The sequence below is a fragment of the Schistocerca serialis genome, chromosome 2 (assembly GCF_023864345.2).
Source record: "Schistocerca serialis cubense isolate TAMUIC-IGC-003099 chromosome 2, iqSchSeri2.2, whole genome shotgun sequence".
In the NCBI taxonomy this organism is placed as follows: Eukaryota; Metazoa; Arthropoda; class Insecta; order Orthoptera; family Acrididae; genus Schistocerca; species Schistocerca serialis.
Genome location: NC_064639.1, coordinates 981,605,306 through 981,620,463, shown reverse-complemented (window position 1 = coordinate 981,620,463; position 15,158 = coordinate 981,605,306). Strand labels below are relative to the sequence as shown.

Sequence of the window (15,158 nt, the reverse complement as noted above, 5' to 3'; positions counted from 1 at the left end):
TGTGTTGTGCAAAGTGGAACTGCAGACAGTAACTCTGTTATAGATACTTCTGAGGATGCACAAGAAGCTATCAATAAGGTTGATAGTGTTGTAGTTGTTGTGGGTAGTTAAGCGGTACAGACACATTTATTTCTGAAGTATGCAGATTCGTCATCACCTGCAATGGCACTGCCTGCTCAGAATGGAGATGGGGGAGGAGAAGAAAGAGGAAACATGTTTGTAAAGTTAATGACTGGGCCGACAAGGCTGCATCCTCTGCGGAATGTGCGCCTGAGGGCCTGGAGATTCACAAAAGTGATGGCATTTGCAATGCAGAAACAACAGGTTTACATACCTAACAATGTGCCTTGCCTTGAGCCACAGAGCAGTGCCAAGACAGTACATGTGCTGCCATGGCCTCTGCACATCAGCATTCCTGCCTGACACTGACATCGTAACAGAATACTGGCTGCCTGCTGCATCAGTGTGACCACACTTGCTGTCTTCAGTACATGCCCAGGAGTGCATTGATACCACAGAGCATCGCTACAAGTGTTGTAGTTTTTCTTCAATAAAATATATGACTAATAATGACCTTTTTAAGAGTGACCATTGGTCATCGTCATGACAACAATCCACTGCCTCATTTCAACCCTGCCACTGTAGATGTAATGCACCCCATACCTCTACACACCTGTTTTCCAGCCAATGTGTTCAGTGGTATCTCCGAAAAGGAAGAACGGAGCTAGATACAGGGACATACAATGGGAACAGTAACAAGAAAGTCATACATTGGAGAGGGTAGAGCCTTGCTCATAAAATCTGAGTAACTACATTCCAAAATGAGTCAAGAGACAGACTACTTCCTCCAAGATACATATTTCATAATGACTATGTTGCTAAAATAAGAGAAATTTGAACCCATACACGAGGTCACCAACAACCTTTCCTCCGTCAAATGGAATAGGAAAAGAGGAACAATGTTATCGGTGCACTGTCTACCCTCTGCCACACACTGTAGATTGCTGATGAAATACAGCTGCATATGTAGACAGAATAACGAATAACCAACTCTAAAGGGCTCACAAAAGATGTTCACAAAGACATTTGCTGCCAGTTACCAGCAGGCACATTCTAGAGCACATGGATCACCTTAGTCTCAATTTAACCCTCTTGCAACATGAAGCCCTTTGAAAATTAATCAGTCAGGATATTTTATGCAAACAGTACTGTACAACTTCATTGTATTTAAGGAATGGCATCAACAAATTACCAAAATCTGTTGTAATAATATTTATCCACATATAACTAGCTTCTATCAAGTAATCATCTTCGCACAGGGTGGGTGAAATAAAACTGGCCAGAAGATATGTACATTACTGATGCAGAACTCACCCTTGTTAGGGTGAGTTAGAATGGAAAATTTTTTTTTCACATTTTTGGATTTTTCTCTCATTATAAAATATGCAATTTTCCATATAAAATGATGTATATATCATTTACAAACTCACATGGGAAGTATTTTATTTTATTTTTTTAAATATAATCTAAACCGGCTGAAAATAGGTGATGGAGACTCAAAAGCATATAACAGTGTAGTAACCGCTCAGCCTTATAGTGAGATGATTATCACAAAACTGGAATGTGTTGGTCATGTCCAGGAGAGAATGGACACCACGTTGAGGAAGTTGAAACGAAGTCTGAGAGACAAGAAACTTTCTGATGGTAAAACCTTAAGAGGCAGAAATAATACCAAGGATTTGTTGAAAATGAAGCAGGCAGTGTGGGCTACCTTCTTCCACAGACTGTCAACTGATTAAAAACCAGTACACTGCCTTTGCCCACCTGGACCTGATTCATGGTGCAATTACTGCAATGCCCAGTACTCAAACAGTTCATACAGCCATAAATATTCCATCCCAGCAGCAGTCATGGGTATCAGAAAACCTATTTACAGAGTCCTGGCAAATCCTGAATTACTGAAGAAGTGTCTGTATGGTCAGACTCAAAATCCCAATGAGAAGTTCAATAATCTTATATGGACTCGCTTACCAAAAAATGTTTTTGTTGGAATGAAGACACTAATGTGGGGTGTCAGTGATGCTGTTATTGCTTTTAATGATGGGAACATTGGTAGTGTGAAATTGCTAGAGCATATGGGAATTAATCCTGGAGCAAACTGCGTCGGAGAACTTGAACGGATGGACAAGGTTCGCATTGATAAAGCAGAGTATGCAGCACAGTTGGCCACTAAGGAGTCCAGAAATAATAAAAGAATAAAAAAAAAACTTGGAAAAAGATCAAAAGGATGATATACAGTATAGTGCAGGGTGCTCCTGAGTGACTAAAAATTAAAAAAAAATGAGCATATATTAAGTGAGTTACAGTCTTTTGAAACTTTAGAAGCCGTTCCTGAAAACATACATATTCTGTTGCATTTTTCCTTAAATCTAAGGAACCACTTCTAATAGAATATTCAAATTTTCAGGGAGTAACAACATACATATCCTGAGTCTACTGAACCAAAAGAATAACATAATGTTCTTTATAATTCTTTAGGATAATGTACAAAAAAAGTACACAAAATTTTAACTGTGTAAATAAAAAATGGTATTTCCAAAAGCAATGGCTGAAATGCAATCATTGTAGTTCAGTAGACTCAGAATATACAGTTTAATATCCTGTAAAAGTTTCATGTCAATAGTGGTTTCTGAAATACAAGGAAGCCAAGTCACTAAATTTAACATTGTCAGGATAGGGTGTTCCAACTCCCCATAATAGATAGTATTCTAGTAACTGGAATCGAGTAAGACCAGAGTGCACCAGCCAAGAGGCTGAAGGCATCAATGGGGAATCACTGGTACAATGCAGACACACACAGCACGGATGACTGACAACACAGACCACACAGCAAAATACCAATATCAGAAAGCAAAACCAAACACCAAGACACAGAAACTATCAGTCACCAGAGAAATGAATAGGAAATAATCACAAGTGCTGTCAGAACACAACTGCAGTCTGTGCCTCTGCACTGCCGGCTTTACAGGACCACATTTGCGTCGATAGACTGACGTGGCTGGCATGGCCCACGCATAGCACTGTGGCAACAACAGCAGTGCTTGCACATTACAGGGGCGCCACCTATCGGCTGTCGTCTGTGTCCATGCCTTCTGGCGGGCTGTCAAAAATGTTGAACTGGGATACCAGATCCCTCCCCCCTCCCCTCCACCCTTCGAAATGAGCATGTGGGGCCTGAAACACTCTGGAAATGTTTTGGGAAGTGAACAGGTGGTGTCCCATCAGTGGAGGCCCTATTTGTCAGAAGGAATGCGGTACTTCAAGCACTGTGCTGGGGAACTGCAGTGTGGGGGATGACCGCAGAGCAGACTGAAGCAGTAGCGATGCCTTGACCTCCATACTCACGCCCACTGGAGCTGCTGACAGTGTCCTGGAGTGCAAATAGTACTCATGAAGCAGAGGGACGTGAGAGGGCGAGGACTCCAACTCACAGTGATCCACCACTGCAGATGTAGGCTGGAGGCAGGGATGGAATGGGTTCATGTGCTAATGCTCCAAATCTTTTGGGGTATCAACAGTCATAAGGTACCACCCGTGAGTGACCAATACTGTAGCTGGCATACATGAGGGTTTGGCCTGTAGGGTTACTTGGATTGGGGTGCTAAAGATGGAGAAAGTATGTGGCTGTTGACCATGAAGTAGTTCTGCTGGACTGTGGTTGTGGACAGGAGCGGACCTGTGGGTGCTCAGGAACATCGTGAGTGCCACTGCCATGGTAAATGCACCCACAGCCTTCAACATTTGTTGCTTAAATTTGTGCAACATCCACTTTGCTTTGCCCTTGGAGAAGCGAAACAGAGGAATACACAAGTGTTTAATGCCATTGGTGGTGCAGAACTGTTCAAAGACTGTAGCTGTGAACAAGGGTCCATTATCAGTTACGACAGTGTGGGGAAGTTCCTCAATGGCAAGACTCTGCAGAAAGGCATTGAGTGTGGCAGCTTTGGTGGTGGATGCCATGCTGACCACATAGGGGTAGTCTGAATAAGCATCCATGACAATGAGCCACTTAGAGCCAAGGAAGTGGCCAGCAAAGTTGAGATGAATGCTATTCGAAGGGTGATGGGGAGTAGGCCCCGGGACAAAAGACTGAGGAGCAGCAGCCTGATGGTGAGCACATGCAGAAAGCAGCAAACCATAGTCTCCACATCCTTGTTCAGTACTAGCCAGTAGATCTGTTGCCTCCCAAGGGCTTTCATCCACAATGTGCCCCAATGCCCACGATGGAGGAGATACAAGACACGAGTGTGTAAGACAGTTGGAATGATAACACGGTAGGTACCCACCCCACACATCCAGCAGAAGAACGTTGGGGATGATGGACAAATGATGAGAAAGGCAAGCCCAGACCCAGAATTTGGGATCAGCTGACTTTGAAAAATATTTGGGCCACCCATGGAGTACATATTGTATGACACGCCACAAGACATGGCTACGGCACATGTCTGCTGCAACATGAATAACGGTAATGGGAAACAGAGCCAAGGTGTGTTGTCATTCCACATCAATATGAAAACAGGAGGTCTCCAGTTGATCAAATGCTGGGTCTGGTCCTGAGGGTAAAAGCAAGAGAGCATCCACGTTTGGATGTTGGGCAGTAGGCTTGTACTTGAGGGTGTAATGGCAGGAGATAAGGAAAACACCCAACACTAGTACCTTTGGGCAATTCACTCTAGAAGCTGAGAGTGTGGCCCAAAGAATGATACTAATGGTTTCTGGTCTGTAACGAGGGTATACTGGGTTGCAGACAGGAACACATGGAATTTCATCATGGCAAAGATGATCACCAGCGCCTCTTTCTCGATTTGTGAGGAGTTGTTTTGGGCAGGTGTCAGCATTTTGGATGCATAGGCGATTGGTTGCTCCCTGCCATCATCATTACAGTGACCCAGCTCTACACTAATGCGATGGGGAGCAGCACCTGCAGCCAGAACAAAGGGACATGATGGGGAAAAGGGGGTAAGGCATGAGGCAGAATATGACATACACTTCAGCTGTGCAGAGGCCTGCTCACAGACCGCTGATCACTGAAACGGAATGTCTTTCTTCTGCATCTGGTTGAGGGGATGCATAATGTGCACTGCCTGTGAAAGGAACTTAATAAAAAAAACCTTCCCCAAAACAGCCTACACCTCCTGGAGTTCTGGAGATGTAGGAGAGAGTCATTAGTGGAAACATAATGGTCAGTGAGCTGAATCCCATCTTTGGTGAGCAAGTGGCCAAGGTAGTCTACTTGTTCAAAAAAACTGAAGTTTGTGCAGATGGCTCTTGAGCCCTGCATCAGGCAATGTAGTAAAGAGGGTATGAAGGCTACACATGTGGTCTTTAAGCGCAGTACCCATAACAATTCAGTCATCCAGGTAATTGGTACGTGCTGAGGTGGACATGGTTGACTTTCCCAGGTCTCTCTGGAAGATCGCTGGAGCAGAAGAGATCCCAAAGGCAAATGTTTGTACCTGTATAAGCCAAAAGGCTTGCTGATGAAAAAAATGTGTTGAAACTCATCATCTAGTGGAATCTGTAAATAACCATCAGCAAGGTCTATTTTAGAAAAACATTCACCGCCAACAAGCTTTAAGAGCACATCCTCTTGATGTGGTATGGGATAGGTTTCCACCAGAGCTTGGGTATTGATCATTGACTTGAAATCAATACACAAAGCAAGAGGGAGACATTTAGTTTCTGGACCATGAGTAGGGTGTGGCTCAAGCACTAGTTGTGACAGGAGATCGAGTTTGAGCTGTCTGTAAGGAGACTGGAAGAGGGCGTGCTTGACAGAAAGAGGGCACTGCATGTGGGCCCAAACAGCAAGAAAGCAACCAGGCTGAAAATGTTGCCAGCTGAATGACTGTTCACAACATACAGCATTAATGGATGCATAACCATCTTGTCCATTGCTGTTGTGGTGAACTGACCTCTAAAGGGAATAGAGCTGTCACCATATGCAACCGACTTGCGAGAGGGCGGGGCCAACACCAGGCAATCCAGACGAGCGTATGTCGGGAGATTGACTCTTGATCCTGTATTGACTTGGAAATGAACATCCTGATGAGCAATTGTGAGATCAGTAAACAACTTGGGGGTGCAAGGATTGCTCTGGGGAATGATGGCCTGAAGTTCACACACCACCCTGTGACACAAGTTAGAAGTGAGGGTTTGAACTGACCTGATGCCTGAAAGCAGACAGTTCAGATTTGTCCATCCTTGGAGTGCACCCAGCAATCAGGGCAATCTGCAAGTTGGCGTGTCACAAAACAGTCAGGACAAGAAGGCAGACCCCGCTGTTTGCACAGACATGGCTGGACTGGCTGCTCTGAGGTCACTGACATGTCTGAAAGTGATGAATTACAACACCATGGTATGGAAGAAGACTTTTGAGAATTCCGTCTAAATGGTGGTGGTTGAACTGCTGCAACTTGGGGGCGGGCCATAAGAAGTTCATTTGCTGCTAGTGCGATCTCAAAAGAGTGTGCAACTTTTAGTATGTCATTCAAGGAAGGATTGTCTAGCTTGAGGGCTGCAGTATACATTTCTGGATCAGGAGCGAATTGGACTACTATGCCATGATGATGATGCCATGATGATGATGATCGATTCACCACCTTCATATCGATAAGGCTTACCGGCCAATGATCTTCTTCACTGTGGATGCACTCACATAGCCCGAACTCTTACAGGAATTGGTACATTGTATGCCATGAGTAATGAGTCTAGTGGGCAGGGGCACTACAAATGTAGTGTGGACAGTAAGTTGGAAAAGTGGGTCTCACGGGGAGTGTGCCAGAGATAAGTCCCTGCAGTTGCACTATCCTCTATGTCCTTGGTGGCTCAGATAGATACAGTGTCTGCCATGTAAGCAGAAGATCTCAGGTTCGAGTCCTGGTCAGGGCACACATTTTCAACTGTCCCCGTTGATATTTATCAACGCCTGTAAGGAGCTAAAGGTCTGGATTTCATTGTAATTTCATTCTTTGAGAGCCGAAAGATCACCAATGGTATCTGTTCTTTTGGACATGTCTGAAAGAACCGATACCATCTTCATATTCATATTCATAACATTACAGATGGCCTGACAATGGATATCTCGCAACATAAACCTGATGACCTTGACAAAGCTGTCAGCTGTCTACACCGCTACCTCATTTGCATAGGTCAGGCAAAGAAGTCACCATGGAAGAAGAAACTGGCCATCATCAAACAACTGCTTTTCAGATGTCTACCCTAGACAGTCTGATGCAAAGAAACACTAATTTCCTCCAGAAGGAAGGCTATGATGGAGTGAATATCCAGCTGCACCAGAAGACAAAGCAGTGGAAGCTAACTTTTTTCGATCTCACAGTAGATGATTGAAAGAAGAGCCTTCAAGATCTGCTCAGCCTGTCTGACATTTTAAGAGTGCAAGTCAAAATAGAGCAATTCCCCAGTAACCTCAGAAGGAGACCACAGAGCTACTAGAGTCAGAAAAGAAGTCACTGCCATCAAAGCACTGTCTATATGACGTGCTGAAGTGCATCAAAGCTGAGTGTATCCCAACAGAACAGTCAAACAAAATGCAACAATTTTGGAGCTCAACATGTGGCAGCCTGGCAGGATTAAGCAAAGCTCTAGTTGTGCAAGTAGTAGTTCTGAAACAGAAGGCACCTAAATGAAGATAGTGAAGTATAAGAAGAAGAGCTTGACAAAATATTACTTACTCCCACACACACTTTGTGAAATGACCACAATCAGAAAATCAAAGAAATTATAGCTCATTCGGAATTATACCAACAACTGTTTTTTCCCACACAGCATTTGCAAAAGGAACAAGGAAGGGGGAAATGATAGTACCACAAGGACCCTCCAGAACTTGCAGATTACAGATGTAGATGTAGCCTAGCTTGTCAGACCTTGAACAGTTTTGTAAGACACATGAATAATGCTAAACTTCTGCAGAGCTATGTTCACTGTAGTCTCAGGCCACACCTGAATGCTTCTAGATCTCAGAATCTAGAATAAGTGTGACAGTTTGCATATTGATCACATACCAGTTATGCACCCAAGTCTCTGATCAACATTGCCATTTAATAGTCAGTAAAATCCAATGTTTGCTATATAAATAAATTTGGTACATAGCTACAGTATGTATGTTATTTCTTTTACATTAGGGATCTGCAACTTTTTGTGCCTGTTAAATTTAGTTCCATGGCATTTTCTTGACATTTTTAAGTTGCATCCATCAAAATGTTTGTCTTAATGGAGCAGCATAACAACTGTTATTGTGTATAGTCAACACCACTAATACAAACTTTTAAGCCACAAAGACAATATCAATTGGATTTATGTGATTAACCAACAGTGAAAATATTACAGATGTTTTCAGACCTGCTGTTCAATTCTGGAATAGATAAAACTGTGAGGATGGTGTCCCAGAAGTCTGCAGAACCTGTGTTCTACTACCAATTCTCCTTCAGCAACATTCTCAACACAGTGAGGGGGTTTTCAGGTAAGAATATCACTTAGTTTATTGAGTTTCATTCAATTCCAAAGAGGAATAGTGAATGTACTGAACAGATTCTCCATTTCCAGAATACATTTCATGGTAAATCAGTAGTAAAATACTTTTATGAACATGCAATGAAATGGAGGGAATGAAATATATGTGGCTTTGAAAGATGCACAGAACAGAAGAGCTTACTTGTTTACTGTAAAGTGGGGAGAATTGGAACAGTTTTCAACTTTAGAAGAAAAATTGATTATTTTAAAAATAAATATGAAAATCAAAATTATACTGGATTATAGATCTTGCACCTAAAATTATAATTGAATTTGGAACTTAGCCAGTGCTTTTATAGCTCAAAAAAATAAAAACTTGGTGTTTCTATTCACCCTGCAGAGAATGTTGGATAGAAACAACAGTGTTGATCTTTTTATTTTTTTCTATTTATTGGTATTTAGAATGAATTGGGACACGTCAGAGTCTGTTTTTGGTCATGGAGCATAAGAAAAAAAATTATCTTGATCAAAAAGTTTTATTCAGTAGACAAACTAAAAACATTGCATTAACTGTGTTTCCTTATTTTGTTACGGCTGTTATATCTCTAATTATTTTATTGTAATGTTAAATCAGTTAACTTGACTTGTTTGTTAATGCACTGTCACTGACATCATGTTTGAAAATGATATCTTTAGATTAGCAAGGCACACTCCCAGAAGTGATGAAGACCTTTAGAATTACATATCCTTGACTAAAACATGACTCCTCACCTATTACAGTAAACATGTTCACTCAACCTTGTTTTGTGTTTTCAGAAAACATCAACATAACCTTTGCCTTCTAATTACATGCATGCAATCTAAATAACTGTTCGCTTCCCATGTGCTTTAATGACAGTATAATCTCCTGGGTTGAGAATAGTACCAGGTGGTTCTTCATTTTCATCAAATTCTTGGTCTTCTTCTGAAGAAATACTGATGATTACAATTTTATTCAGCCCACATGTTCTGGAAACACATCCCTACATTTTCCATTGGCCAAAACACAAGCCAGACTAAAGTATACTTTAAAACTGAACTTTTGGCTATTGAAATGGAGTTGCAAATTTGCACAACATGCACTTAAATTACAAAAAGACAATTTAGTTTGATACTTACAAATAAAGTTCAAAGTAAGCAAATTCAGCACAACATCCGATCTTTGACATAGGGTGAACAAAACATCAGCTGACAGTGTCACCAACTAAGAAATTCGCAATTTCCCTGTTAGACTGGTTCACCACCAATGCAAACAAACAAATATGTTAATGATATTCTGATTGTCTTCTGGCAAGATACAACTTTTTTGGAAGTTTCGTCTCTGTTCACCTCATATTGCAAAATAGAAAGGAAGAATACGTATAAATATTTTGCTACAAAGAAATAAGTACAAATATTACAATATAGAATGGAAAAATAAAAGAAATAAGTACAACTAACAATAAAAAATAAACTGACAAATTGCCTGTATGAAGTGACATAATTTTACTTTTTTAAAACCAGATGGATAATATTTGAAAACTGTTGCAGCCTGAAGTTAGCACAAATGAATTTTTAGATTAGATTAGATTTACTTTCATTCCAATTGATCCGTAGTGAGGAGGTCCTCCAGGATGTGGAACATGTCAGAAAAACAACAATACATGACAAATATTTAAACTAAAACAAATAAGCTAATGTACCATTCCACAGGTCCCAAGTGGAATGATCGTCATTTTTAATGAACACTAAGAGTCATTTTACAAATACTATTGCACTGAATTTAAAATAAAAAAGTTTTATATTTATTTATAAGGTAAGAAACATGTAATACAACTACTGTAATACTTATTTACAATGAACACATTACTGCACTGAAATGGTGCAGAAGTTAGATTATACTTACACACACACACACACACACACACACACACACACACACACACACACACACACACACACACAAATTTTCACTGAACACATTACTGCACTGAAATTGTGCAGAAGTTATGTTGTACTTATATACAAATCAGTTGGTTTTCCTCAGAAATTCATCAATGGAGTAGAAGGAGTTGGCCACCAATAAATCCTTTAGGCTTCTCTTAAACTGAATTTCATTGGTTGTTAAGCTTTTTATGGCTGCTGGCAAGTTATTGAAAATGTGTGTTCCTGAGTAATGCACACCTTTTTGTACAAGACTAAGTGACTTTAAATCCTTGTGAAGATTATTCTTATTTCTAGTATTGATTCCATGAATTGAGCTGTTGGTTTGAAAAAGTGATATATTTTTAATGACAAATTTCATTAAGGAATAAATATATTGGGAAGCTGTAGTTAGTATCCCTAGTTCCCTAAACAGGCTTCTGCAGGATGTTCTTGAGTTCACACCACATATAATTCTTACTGCACGTTTTTGTGCCTGGAAAACTTTAGCTTGGCTTGATGAATTACCCCAGAAAATAATCCCATATGACATTATGGAATGAAAGTAAGCATAGTATGCCAGCTTTTTCATTTTTATATCCCCTATGTCTGACAAAATTCGCATTGCAAACAGAGATTTGTTAAGACGCTTCAGCAGTTCTGTGGTGTGCTCCTCCCAGTTGAATTTATTATCAAGCTGTAATCCCAAGAATTTAACACCGTCCACTTCTTCTATCTTCTTGTCATCATATGTTAGACATATACTCTTGGGACACCCCTTACAAGTTCTGAACTGCATGTAGTGTGTTTTTTCAAAGTTTAGTGACAAAGAATTGGCTAGGAACCAGTGATTAATGTCTACAAATATTTTATTGGCTGATCTTTCTAAGACTACACTTGATTTGCTATTTATTGCAATGTTTGTATCATCAGCAAACAAAACAAACTTGGCATCTGGTAATGTTACTGATGAAAGGTCATTGATATACACAAGAAAAAGTAAGGGCCCCAAAATGGAACCTTGTGGGACCCCACATGTAATTAGTTCCCAGTTGGATGATGCCTGATAGCTTGATACATGTCTCTTTCCTAATAACACCCTTTGTTTCCTGCCAGAGATATAAGATTTGAACCATTTTGCAGCATTTCCTGTTACACTATAATATTCTAGTTTACTTAAAAGGATATTGTGATTTACACAGTCAAATGCTTTTGACAGATCACAAAATATACCAGTTGCCTGCAATTTTTTGTCTAATGAATTAAGTACATTTTCACTGTAAGTGTAGATAGCCTTCTCAATATCAGAACCTTTTAGAAATCCAAACTGTGACTTTGACAGTATGTTATTTGAGATAAGATGGTTATAAAGACGACTGTACATTACTTTTTCGAAAATTTTTGAGAATGCTGGCAACAGTGAAATTGGACAGAAATTTGATGCTATTTCTTTATCTCCCTTCTTAAACAGTGGCTTAACTTCAGCATATTTCAGCCATTCGGGAAATATTCCACTGATAAACGACTGGTTACACAGATAGCTTAATATGTTACTTAGCTCAGAATCACATTCTTTAATTAACTTTGTTGATATTTCATCATACCCACTAGATGTTTTTGATTTTAAAGATTTTATGATGGACATTATTTCTGTTGGGGTAGTGAGGGTCAAATTCATATTATGGAAGTTACTTGAAATGTCTGGTCTAAGGTAATCCATAGCAGCATCTACCGAACCTGACAACCCCATCTTTTCAGTAACAGTTATAAAATGTTTGTTAAAAAGTTCTGCAACACTATACACATCTGTCACCAATGCATCATTTACTCTTAATGCTATTTGTTCCTCTTCATGTCTGGTTCTACCGGTCTCCTCCTTCACTATATCCCATATTGTCTTTATTTTGTTATCTGATATGACTATCTTTTCCTTGTAATATATTTGCTTTGACATCCGTATTACAGTCTTTAATATTTTGCAGTATTTCTTATAATGTGCTATAGCATCAACATTGGAAATGTTTCGGATTGACAGATACAGTTTTCTTTTTGTTTTACAAGATACCCCTATTCCTCGAGTAATCCATGGCTTCTTTGTAGACTTTGCTCTAACCTTGGTAAGTTTTGGGGGAAAGCAGTGTTCAAATAAGGTAAGCACTTTATTAGCAAAAATGTTATATTTTTCATTCATGCCATGAGCACTGTAAACATCAGTCCAGTGAATGTCTCTGAGGAGTGTCCTAAAATAATCAATTTTTGGCTTACTGATTACCCTCTTGAGCTCAGATTTAACAGATTTTATATCCTGTTCAGTATTAACATTTAACAGAAGGAACTGCATGTCATGGTCTGAGAGGCCATTGACTATTGGTTTTGTAATATAATTTTGTTCATTTGACTTTTCTATAAAGATATTATCAATGGCTGTTTGTGAGCAAGTGGTTATCCTAGTGGGGAACTTTACTGTGGGAATTAAGTTGAATGATAGTGTTACTAACTCAAATAGGTTCTTATTGGGAGAGTCTTTAAGGAAATCTACATTGAAATCACCAGCAACCACTATTTCTTTGTTTTTGGTTGTTAAATGGGCCAGTACAGCTTCAAGGTGGTTTACAAACAGATTAAAGTTACCTGCAGGTGCTCGATATACACTTAATATTATGAAAGATTTTTTGTGAAAATCTAATTCTGTTGCACATGCTTCCATATGCTGTTCTAGGCAAAATTTATGAATGTCTATGTTCTTAAATTTATGACAGTTCCTGATGAATGTGGCAACTCCTCCTTTCTCCATTTCTGATCTACAATAGTGAGATGCTAACCTAAACCCTGTAACACTTAAAAGTTCTATACCAGTGGTCACATGATGTTCAGAGAGACAGATTATGTCAGCTGGGTTTGAAGACTCTAATTCATCTATGCAGATAGTTAATTCATTAATTTTATTTCTCAGTCCTCGAATATTTTGATGCAATAAAGATAGCTGACATTTCACATTGACTGACTTAAGATTGGATGGAGTTAAAATATCTGCTGACAGTTGAAAATTCTTAACCAATGGCTGTTTATGTTGATGTAATAAGCTGGAATTATGTTTTTTGATTTCTTTCTCAAACTGAAGGTTTGTCTCAGTTCTAACCTCTCTTAAAATTTGTTTTCTTTCTGTCCTCCCTACCCTAAAAAAGGGTCTTTTCTGAATCCTATAACCACTGGTATTTTACCACTCATGACAGTGCCTCCCCCCTTTAACTTTCCTGCTATTTCCCCAGCCAATTTACCCTTCCCCTTCCTGTTGAGGTGAAGGCCATGCCTAGTATAATCCCACCTACTGACAGAATCAACATGAACCACACCAATGTGTGACCCCGCACCCGACATGAGCAGCCGTTCCAGCTCCAAATTAACTCTCTTGACAGAAGAGTTCAAATGAGGTCAGTCATGGCGCCCAAGAACAGATACAAACTCAACACTGGTATGCCTCGATGCTGATGCAATCTTCGCCAGGTCACACTCTATGCTGTACCCAGGATCTCTGTCAATACTGTTACCTGCCCCACCCACTATAACCACGGTGTCTTCCTTAGTGAAATCTTTGCAAAGTGATCCTAAATCCTCTGTCACCTGCTCCAGACCAGCACTAGGTTTAAAAAAATTGGTGACCTGGTATTCTGATCCTAGTTCATCCTGCAAGAGTTGGCCAACACCTCTTCCATGGGAACTACCTAACAACAACACTTTCTTTCTCTTTACTGATTTCCCTACATTCTTACTTTTCAATTTGCTGCTGAAAGTTTGTTGTGCCCTGTCTACACCTGTAACTGCTTGAGGCTCACCAGCTTCTAACTGAAGCAACAGGTCAAATCTATTTTCCACATTCACCATAAAGCTGTCAGACACAGTTCTAGGCCTGTTCCTCCTGTTGCCTGTTGCCACTTCCCACCTCTCTTTACCCTTCTCCCTCCTTAACCTGTCAAGATCTCCCCTGGCCTTGTCTAACTCAGCCTGAAGGGCAGCAATTTTCCCCTCCTGTTCCAGTATCTTCCTATCTCTACTACAAATCCTACAAAACCACTGATGAGTCTCATTTACTTCCCCTATTCCCACGCCACTACAGTCACCCACATGGAAAAAACTACAGCACCCATCACACCAAAGCCCCGACCTAACAATTCTACGGCAAGTCAAGCACTTTTCACTCATGATAAACGTAATAATTTATTAAGAATAAGTCAGTTAAATTACAGATAAACACGAAAATATGGTTACACAAATTTGGCCTATACGCAACTGTGTGTAAACAAAGACAAAAGTGCAAAGTTTCTGAAACAACAAGTTAAACTTTACGCTACTTTCCGGAAATGCTAGTTAAATAATGAAGAGGTACGCTAAGTTAAATTGCTGGAGAGAGCAAGGAACAACTAAACGAAATTCTATAGATTTGCTGCAGCAGAACGTAAACAGAAAATACGACTGTACGGTCTTTTCGCGTTTTCTGCTATATTACGTAATGAGAGATGAAACCTTTAATGGTACACTTAAACGACACACTAATACACTTATTTACCACGTAATCAGTACTAATCTATGTGTTTTATAATCTAAAATAACTTATCTTTACGAGAACACCAAACCTCGCGCTAGTCGCTTGGCTGCACACTTTCTTGTGTGAAAAGTAACATGTCAGG

The 15,158-nt window shown here is 39.9% G+C and overlaps 1 protein-coding gene across 3 annotated transcripts in view; it reads left to right on the top strand.

Annotated features, from left to right (window-relative positions):
* Positions 1 to 15,158, top strand: part of LOC126458398 (esterase FE4-like) — a 325,378-nt gene that overhangs the window by 271,555 nt on the left and 38,665 nt on the right. For 2 of the 3 annotated variants that reach the window (XM_050095409.1, XM_050095408.1), the window contains one exon: positions 8,410 to 8,542. In XM_050095409.1, the coding sequence (XP_049951366.1) occupies positions 8,410 to 8,542 (133 nt within the window). The remainder of the gene's footprint in view (positions 1 to 8,409; positions 8,543 to 15,158) is intronic. The other variant, XR_007585628.1, reaches the window with a different exon arrangement.